At 36.6% G+C, this 9,874-nt stretch overlaps 1 protein-coding gene across 4 annotated transcripts; it reads left to right on the forward strand.

Annotated features, from left to right (window-relative positions):
* The first annotated feature begins 602 nt into the window (after window positions 1-602).
* LOC107023632 (putative G3BP-like protein) lies at window positions 603-8,496 on the forward strand. Of its 4 annotated transcripts, none has more exons than XM_015224384.2 (9): window positions 603-959; window positions 1,069-1,203; window positions 2,983-3,292; window positions 3,680-4,032; window positions 5,208-5,376; window positions 5,485-5,606; window positions 5,683-5,751; window positions 6,309-6,390; window positions 8,041-8,496. In XM_015224384.2, the coding sequence occupies exons 1-9, from the start codon at window positions 921-923 to the stop codon at window positions 8,145-8,147; spliced, it is 1,386 nt and encodes a 461-aa protein (XP_015079870.1). In that variant the 5' UTR covers window positions 603-920; the 3' UTR covers window positions 8,148-8,496. The 4 variants fall into 4 exon arrangements, with proteins under 4 accessions (XP_015079870.1, XP_015079872.1, XP_015079871.1 ...); XM_015224386.2 differs by having other exon boundaries at window positions 3,683-4,032; XM_015224385.2 differs by having other exon boundaries at window positions 604-959; window positions 5,686-5,751.
* Window positions 8,497-9,874: the final 1,378 nt, after the last annotated feature.

A 9,874-nucleotide genomic window follows, 5' to 3' on the forward strand; every position in this document is an offset into this window, starting at 1 on the left:
ATATATAAAGATTTGTATATTATTGTATTTCAAACACATTATTTACTGGATTGTGTTTTGCACTAAAGATTTGCAGTATAAATTCTTTGAGCTATACTTTTGCAATGGGAATTAGGAAATTATACTCTTCTAATTTTTTCCCAAAAGAAAAATAATCTATCTACTTGTATAGATAATAACAAAAGAAGTATTAAAAATATCTTGACTTGATGCAAATTATTAATTATATTTCTAAATTGTTAATAGTTTTAAAAACACCTCTATCTTGATAACTAAACTTATATATACATTCAATTTATCACACGACATAACAAGTAATTTCAAATTCTCATAGAATTATGAAACTCTTAATAAAATTCGCAACAAATGTTAAAAACACCTAACTTGACGAAAATTTAAGAATGTATTTCACTCATATTACAAAATCAAAAGTATATTAAATTTATTTATTCAAGGTAAAGAAATAATTTTTAAAGACAGATTATAAATTAAGATGTAATAATTTACTGACAATTTTGAAATGTTCTCAATACTTCTCCGTAAACGGTAATATATATATAAAAAAAAAAGGAATGTTAAATTGAGTAAAATAAACTAGAATGACACAAATGCCACTGATTCATCACTCCGACAAATTTGCTAACTCTCCGTAGATCTATCATACGCTCCTCCATTATTCACTCTCTGTCTCTTCGATTCTTAGAATCTCTTAAACCTTCCGAATCCCTCTTTCCTTTTTTTTTCCCCAGTTCAATCCTCTGTAACAATTCTACTATTTAATAAAGGAGATTCGGTACTCCTACTCCTATTGTATAAATATATAATATAAGTTACCTTTATCTAAGAATTGGAACAGTAATTTGCCCCTTTTTTTGTGAACCCCAAAGTTACTGATCTAGGGTTTCTCAGTGTGCAAAATAATGGCGAGCTCATACTCTACTCCAATCGGTGCCACTCAGGTTTTTAATTTATGCTTTTTTTCTGATTATATGCGATTTAGTTTGTGAGTTCATTTTCTATTGATGTTAAATGGGTATTGTTTTTTTTTGTGTGTGTGTGTTTTTGCAGGTTGGTTCCTACTTTGTTCAACAGTACTATCAGGTTCTTCAGCAGCAACCGGACTATGTTCATCAGTTTTATACTGATGCCAGCTCTATTGTTCGAGTTGATGGTGATTCCAACGAATCGGCTTCTGCCCTTGTGGTCAGAATCCCCCTCTTTTGTTTTTGGTTGCTAAAATGTTTGGATTTTGGATTATGTTTCCAGATATGATCTAATGTAGTTATCTATGACAAATTTAAAACATACCAAAAGTCTATGTGTTCTTTGAATAATTGGATTATGAAGATACTAATCTTTTAGGAAAACACTTGGTGTTTTGCTTTGGCCATTTGTCAAAATCAGAGAAGATCTATCAATAAATGTCGATCACTAAAAAATCAATTAACTATGCATCAATTCTAAACTAGTTAGGGTTGGTTACTATATCGCCAATCCTTAAAAGGGAAGGCTGATGTAGGAAGGGACGTGCTAGTGAGAAGCAGAGCACTTTCATAGATTGTTAATTTTTTACATGGAAAGCCAGGGGAAGGGGGAAGAATGGAAAGCCCTCACATTATTGATGGGAAATAATTATCCCTTTCACTCTCATCCTCCATCAGTTTTGGTTCAGGAGAGCGTCAATTCGCAGATCTTATTTTGAATTATTGTTTGAGGTCATACTATTCCATGGGCACGACCAGTAAATTACTTGTCTGCTTAAGGAAAATTAGGAGTTTTCGGAAACTAGTGGATCTCTAAAACTCACAGCAAATAACGGCTAATATACTTAATCTGGTTTCCAGTTATCTCTGCATTTGCTTGGTTTCTGGTTTGTCATTCAATATATTCTCTACTCTATATAATTCTATTGACAACTCTTAACTGCACACAAGGCGTAGTGAAGAACGACATGCATTTTGTAGATTGCCAATGATGAAATGATGCACTTCATCTGATTTCCCACCTTGATGTCTAAATCTTGCTTGCTTGAAGGCTTTTATGTTTAAGTTGATGCCTTTTTCAATGGTTGGCTGCCAATGATAAGCCCCGTAGAACGTAGGTTTCTCCATATCCCTGGGATAAGCAAGAAGAAAGGGAATGAGAGGTCCTATGTTTCAGGATCAATTAAATGAAGTGTTCAAACATTTAGATTTTATCTGATAGCTACCTTTTATCATAGGTGTCTGCAAATGTGTGAACCACTTTCATTGAATACCTCTAGAGAGTGCCACCATCTTATGTATTTTACTGACATTGTGATGTTGTCTAATTCGATCAATCAACTATGCCTGATCCTGCACTAGTTGGCATCATCTATCTGAAGCCCCTCTCTCCATGACTTTATTGGAGTTTCTCTCTCCAATACAAAATAATTTGTCTTTTAGAGCAAATCAGGGGGTTCTCTAGATCCGTTCACTTACACACACTAACGGCATAAATGTGATTGAATAATAACTTAATAACCTACAGTTCTCCTAATCAATATAGGACTGTCTACAAGCTTTTTTACACCATTCCTTTTGTTTGATGAAGTTTTTTTTACACCATTCCTCTGCTTTAGAAGCTGGAGTATCACTGACAGGTGGATCTCCTGTTTTTTTCCCTAAGAATGCTTGTAGTTTTTACAGAGTTTTACTGTGCATCATCTGTTTTGGTTGAATGCCTTCAAGGATCTGACACAACAAGCCTAATGGGCTGCAGTAGAATTATTCATATTTCCTATTAGATTTACTTACTAGAATTGTGAAGAAAGCCATGAGGATTCTGATTCTCTGTATGACAGAGAGCTGCTGTCCTATTTAATTTTATTGTTGAAAGTACCTAATTGTTGCTTATGAGTATTACTCTGTTCAGTTTTTAGTTAACCTTATTTCCTTGTTTGGAAAAGTGCAACTGGTGTTTTTGTTATTGCGTCTTATCATGTGTATGTATTCGCTGCAGCAAATCCATACTCTAATCATGTCAATGAGTTTCTCTGGAATTAAGATCAAGACGATAAATTCTCTTGAATCTTGGAATGGTGGTGTTCTTGTTGTGGCCTCTGGTTCTGTCAAGCTGAGGGATATCAATGGATGGAGGGACTTTGTGCAAACATTTTTACTTGCACCTCAGGAGAAGGGTTACTTTGTTCTGAATGATGTCTTTCATTTTGTTAATGAGGAGCAGAGTGAAGTAATTCAAGCACCAGTAGGTTCACAGAACAATCTTGATGCTCAACCAACTTCTTCCAATCCTCTTGCAGAGCCACCAGGTATTGTTACATCCATCTGGCGTGTATAGAATGTTAAACATGCAAGACTTTTCTGTGACCTTAGTTTCGTATCTGTTGTATTGATAATTGAAGTTGAGGATGGAAAGAGCTTCTTGCTCTTAGTAATGCCCCATTATTGATCCCTTACACTTTACCAAGAGATATATGGAGCCAGCATTACATTCTTTTTCATTGGAATATGTGGTGCTCTCTTTTCTTTCCCTTTTCTGTATGTGTGTTAGGGGAGAACTGCATCCTCTATGCTGCTTTAGTTGCATGTCCTTTGTGCATAATTTTCTCTCTCAGATATTTTGCAAAACTTTCTCAAAAGCATATTTGATACATGATGATTTAAGTGTATGACTCATCTCATTATATCTATTTTAGCAGCCCATGACTATGCCTTAGAAGTGGAGGCGACTGAATATGTAAATTCAGTTAATATACAAGGAAATGATGCTGTTGAAGAGTACAGTTATCCAGAACATGATCAGGAAAACCTATATGAGGCTGAGGCTGAGGCTGAGGCTGAGTATGAGTCTGATGAGTATGAGCATGACGAGGCAGAGCTTGAGGCTGATGTACCAGAGGAGACTCATTTGGGGGAAGAAACTACTCAAGTAAGGTCATTCGAAGAAGAGACTTCTTTTCCAAGTAATGTGGTTGAGGTCGTGCCAGAGCCTGAGCCTGCTGCAGAAGAACCTGTTGGAGAGCCTTCAAAGCTTAGTTATGCTTCTATTGTAAGTACATCCATATTCTGTGCACCTTACGACGTGATGCAGATTCATCCTGTTATGCATGCGTAATAGATGCTGTTATGGTCATTTAACCCTACTAGATAAGTGTGTCAATATTAGATGTTAGGAGCTTTAATACATTAGTTTGGACAACAACATGAGGTCTCAGGTTCAAATCCAAGTATAGACAAAACACTAGGTGATTTCTTCCCATTTGTTATAGCCTAGTTACCTGGTACAAGTTGCTGGTAGGAGGTGACATGTATCCCGTGGAATTAATCGAGTTGTGCACAATCTGGCCCGGACACAAACCTACTACTAATGTATGTAGACCAAGGACTTTCCATTTCAACGGGATTCTCGCCGCAAGGGCATTTCCACCAATCACTTCAACAGTGCCAAAATGCCCTATTCCTTGAGTCACTGGAACCGCTGACCCCACTTACAAGAACCCCCGTACTTCTTATGAGCCGGGATTGATCATATTCGCATTTCCACCATGTATCAGCAGCCATCGAAAGCAAAGAGATCAGGTCGTTATATTCTACCAAATAGATGGCGATGCTCCCAACGGATATAAAAAATACATTAGTTTGAACAGCAACTTGTCTATTATATGCCCTCTGGATCAGTTTGAAGTATTGGTGTGTCGTGCGTATATTGACACACATCTTTAGATGAGAACTTCCTTGCATGGACAACAGATGAAGAAAAGTAGATTATGCTTGGTGAAAGAAAAATGTGGTAATAAAGAGGAAAGAGTAATATTAGTAGAAGTATTTTGTTCGAACTTTTTCAATTTTGTTTTGTTTTTTGGCCCTTGTCAGTTGCTAGAATTTAACTGTAGGCCTCGTATATGTGAGGTGCTTGCAATGATCTTCAGGTCTTGATTTTTATTCATTAAGTTCTTGATTGGCCATGGCTTTACTCTTATCTTTCTTCCTGAACATGGTAGTTAATTGATTGATATGTATTTATAAGCAACTCTCCTGTCCCTTTCCACAACACAACATACCCAGTGAAAATAAAGTCACACTTGAAAAAAAAAAGGAAACAGTTTCATAAACAAAACAAGTGAGATCATGTCTTGTCACATCTTCTTTTGTTCACTTGGGAAATGCTGCAACATTGTCCGACTTTGGTTTATGATTTGGAAAATAACTCGTTGCAATTTATAGTTAAGAGCTCCAAAAGGACCTGCACCATCAGTTCGTATCCAGCCATCTTATACCAAGAGCGCACCATCTGTCTCGGAGTGGCAAGCTCCTGTTGAGCAGCCAATCTCCATGCCCCCAGCTGCGCCAGAAGCCAGCCTTGACCTAGCAGATGAAGGATTTTCTCAAGAAGGTAATACATATTAGGGCATCATTATTCTTAATAATTGCTATATCTGAGTTCCAGCAGTGAGAATGTGCTTTAGCATTTAGCTTGATTTTGACTTTCTGTTTTTCCCAGGGGAATCAAAGTCTGTCTACGTGAGGAATTTGCCATCTACTGTATCTTCGCTCGATATTTTGCAAGAGTTTAAGAACTTCGGGAAGATCAAGCAAGATGGAGTATTCTTAAGAAACCGCAAGGTCAGTATACTTAATGATCTCCTTATCTTGTTCCTTGTTGTGTATGCATGCTAATGTTTGGATTTCAATGGAGTAGCAGGATGTTGGCATTTGCTATGCCTTTGTTGAGTTTGAAGAAGTCCAAGGTGTCCAAAATGCGATCAAGGTTTGAACCTCACTAAGTTTGAAACAATGATTTGGTCAATTTGTTTTTTAAAGTAATTCGGTCAACTTTTTAAATTGCTCGATATGACTTATTTAGTTTTACCTTATTCCTTGATGCGACTCTTCATAATTATTCGCTTTATCTTTTATGTTGGCTTTTATTTAAGCATAAAATTACAGCATGTATCCAATTCATATTTGAAATGTTTTAGGTCATCATGTTTGTTTATATAATGTTCTTGTTTTTCATGGATATGGATCTTGCTGTGAGCCATTAGTTGATTTGGCAAATAATGTGGTAGATGTTCAGTTGAGACATATTGAAGCTGTAGTTTGTTGTCCCAATTTATTGCATCTTCATCTCATTGCATTTGACATGCTTACTATCTGAAGAATTAAAGACACTCTTTTTTCCTCGAACTGCCTTTTGGTATTTGTGAATCGATATTTGTTCCAGATTGTTGCCATAAGTTCACATTCAGGGATTGTTTTACATGTCATGTGAACCCTCTTTATGTCTGCTAGATCATATATTTTTTTGTTTTGCTACTTGCGTAGGCATCACCAATACACTTAGCTGGAAGGCAAGTCTACATTGAGGAAAGGAGACCAACAAGCAGTAGCATTTCTCGTGGAGGAAGTATGTGCCTAAAAACTGATTTCAATTTTAAACGTCTTGATCTTATTCTTATGTTTATAATTTTGTGTTTGGTCCTTCTGATCAAAATCAATGACTATTATTCTTGACAATTTGACATATTTCCTTGCCTCGACATTCAACCTTCATTTGTTTGTCCATTTTTTTGAAGTGAGCCTGGATAAAAATATTTCTACTAATTTTTACTTTTGGATTGGGAGGCCGATTTTTGAACTCTAAAAATGACTGGTCAGTTCTCATTGAGTGGGAATCATGTGAAAGATAGAATTTCTCATTTGCTTGACGTAGGTGTATCTATGTCAAGAGGGACGATGAGTGTGGCTTAGTAGTCCATGAAGTTGCAAACCTTTTTGAGCTGGATTCAAGTTCCAGCACAGACAGAATAGACTAGGTGATTAATTCTCATCTGCGTAACTTCTCCGGACACTATTATTAAAGATAGTATATGTGCTACAAGAAAACAACGGGTATTATAGGTGAATGTTTGAAAATTGTGGTAGACCCAGAATGGACATAATGCTGTAGAATTGGTGACGGAATATTGTGGATAATATGTTTCAAGAAAGAAACTCGCTCAGTGAAGAGTCAAATAGTATATACAGAGGTGCCCCCCATTGAATATCTTGTTTAAGCCTCCAAAAATAACACAATTCTCTTAGCTTCTTCAAGGTGAAAAGCACTTGCTTACTCTCTTTCGGTAGTGGGAGGAAAATAACACACTGGTCCCAACCGGTGTTACAGATAGTGGTTAGAATGTTAAGGTGTTAAACAAGAGGCGAGCCCACTGAAGGGACAGATTAGGATAGAATTAAACAGGAAGGAACACAAAATTGGCATGCACTATTACTTTGGATTCACTAGTGGAGTGTCCTTGGCCAAATTCCAATATAAGATATGGTGTATTTGACTTGCACCAACCTCAATTATCAGACGGCTTGGTTCTTTTTGTGTCCATACCCCTGTGCTTGGCTGAGTAGTGCAGACTCTTCATTTTTGCTACTGCACCTGTGTCGACATGACACGAGTGTGAGTGAAAGAAACATGTGTGGGATTCGATCAACCCACATTTAATACTTTGACCAGAGTCCATGGACAAATTTGGGCCGAATTAGGATTTGCATTTCTCAAAATAAACGATAAAAATAAATTTATGACATGGAAAATGTACCTTCAATATTATGGTCCTTTTGTCTCCTTTTTGTTTTTCCTCTTGGTCAATATTTGTTGCTTCATGTTTCAAGCCAAAGTCCAAAACTATAGAAACTAAGAATTGAAGACTTTCCTTTTCTTTTTTTGAGGGGAGAACGAGAGAGCTTGAAAGAAGAAGTTGGGGTCTGAGGAAAGACGATCTAGGAGATTTTTCAAAATTCAGAAATATCTTTATAGCTCCTTTTTATAATTTTGAATTATGTTAGCTGAATCCCAGCACGTCGTAATACCCGGATCCGTACCCACAAATCTTAAAATTTAGATTTTGCGCACCCATGTCCCATCAACTTATGTCCTTGGTATGAATTTTTATGTATATGGTATAGTATAGGGTGCACATCTTATGTGTAGTGTCTGTTGCCGTTTCTTTTTGCTTAATTTACCTACTTTTCGCTAACAGTCTTCTCTGAATGCCTTGTTCAGGATCAGGAAGGGGAAGAGGCAGAGGAGGTCGTTCTGCTGGGCGAACTTTTGGCAGGGGAAGCACTCCTGATGATAGAGTGAAGAGCAATGGCTACCGTGGTATATGATGATACTAGAGTATCAAAGGCCAAACTTGCAAACTATGTGATTCTGCAGATGAGGATCAATAAGAAGCATGGTTACTAGATAGCCTTTATATTTTTGATTGTATTGTCTTCTTTATGGAAGGGATTATAATTGCTGGTTCTCTCCCCCCCCCCCCTACCCCCGAGTGTTTTGAGAGAGATTTTCCCCATCTTTCTCCTGTAGTTAAAGGTGTGTTAGTATTCTGCTTTTACTTCCTTTTTGTCCTGCAATTCTAGAGGCAGTACTTGTAACTTTGGAGAGTGATGCCAAGGGTGAGAATATAGTGATATTTTGCACTCACCTTCTTAAAATCTTATATCGGTCTGACCACTTTATAGTGCGATCAACAGCATCAACCTCAGCAAGGCCTCGGCTGAGGTACATCTCTCCTCTATCCTCTGCCACTTCTAACATTAGCTCAACTCCTATATCACTGTGTTATTGTGCATAAAAGCATATGGCTGCTTTATCGTCAATGTTATCCTCCTCTTCTTCTTCCTCATTGTTGGGCGTTGAGCTATCAAATGCCATTTGTCTAGTGAAGTGCCTGGACAATTATAGAGCTTACAGAGTGAGGGAGATAAGAGTATTAAATTTAAGTGAAATGCTGAGAGAAGAAATAATGATAGCATAAGCTGATTAAGTGAGAATAAGACACTTTAATGGCACGTTGAGGGAATTGGTGTTAACATAAATTTATTGGAAAGATGAATTCTCGAAGGCACCCAAATGTATGGGTTAACAGTAGATAAAGAGAGTGAAGATCGTGGGAGATCAGGGTTTACTGTTAGAGAAAATTTTGTAGAATGGAAAAACGTGAATCAAAAGTAGGAAAGAAAGAGTGGGCGGGAAGAATTGAAGTTTGATGAGATGGGAATCAGGACTCATATTATAGATAGGGATGGCGGTGAATATTAATTCGGAAACTAAAATATTTAAATCCAAAATTGCAACAACGTGCTCTTCGTATCTCATTATTATAAATTTTGTATGGATATACGAATTCACATTTGACAAGTTTTGGACTTTTGGTTGTATGTATCTCTTCATTTCTTGCTGGTCCTGCTTCTGTGTACTTTTGGTTTTTTTTTCCCTCTTTGGTTCTCCATAAGTTTGTTATTTGTTTTGGGGTTTTACTAATCTAAATTTGTTTCTCTTTGGGGATTAAAGGGCTTTCCATCAAAGATGTTGAACTCGAAATTTTTAATTAAGAATTAGAAAGTGCTGTTACAGATAAGGTGCACTTATTTATTAACACTCTCTCTCTCTTTTCTTTATCCTACGGCCAATATGAACTCCAACTTTTCAGTTTTTATGGCCTTCGGAGTACTCTTCTAGAGCAAGGGAATAAATAATAATAGATCATTTGCCATTTCAAGGAATAAAAAACATTTTAAATATTTCTCAACGCTTGACTATAAATAACACTTAATTAATGCTTTAACATGATGAACTTTATCATATTTAAACGTTTTTTTCCTAACTTCATTAAGATATTGTCCAAGCGCGTCTAAATTTGACTCACCGATGCCTCATTATAGTTGAAAGATACTATAATTCTTCAACTTGTATAATACATAAATTAAACTGGTCATCTTCTCTTTACTTAGTTGTGAAGGCAAATAGGTATAAGAAAAATTCTTTCTTTTGTGGGAAAAGAAGAAAAAGGTTAATCAAAGAGTCACCAAATTAAAGCCCCCCCCCCCCC

The sequence above is a fragment of the Solanum pennellii genome, chromosome 6, assembly GCF_001406875.1.
Source record: "Solanum pennellii chromosome 6, SPENNV200".
Taxonomy (NCBI): Eukaryota; Viridiplantae; Streptophyta; class Magnoliopsida; order Solanales; family Solanaceae; genus Solanum; species Solanum pennellii.

What these genes read in the sequence shown, in the direction of transcription:
- LOC107023632 (XM_015224384.2), top strand. Translation starts at nt 921, where the DNA reads ATGGCGAGCTCATACTCTACTCCAATCGGTGCCACTCAG. An exon ending in CTCCAATCGGTGCCACTCAG is followed by an intron (nt 960 to 1,068) that starts GTTTTTAATTTA and finishes GTGTTTTTGCAG; the next exon opens with GTTGGTTCCTACTTTGTTCA. An exon ending in AATCGGCTTCTGCCCTTGTG is followed by an intron (nt 1,204 to 2,982) that starts GTCAGAATCCCC and finishes TATTCGCTGCAG; the next exon opens with CAAATCCATACTCTAATCAT.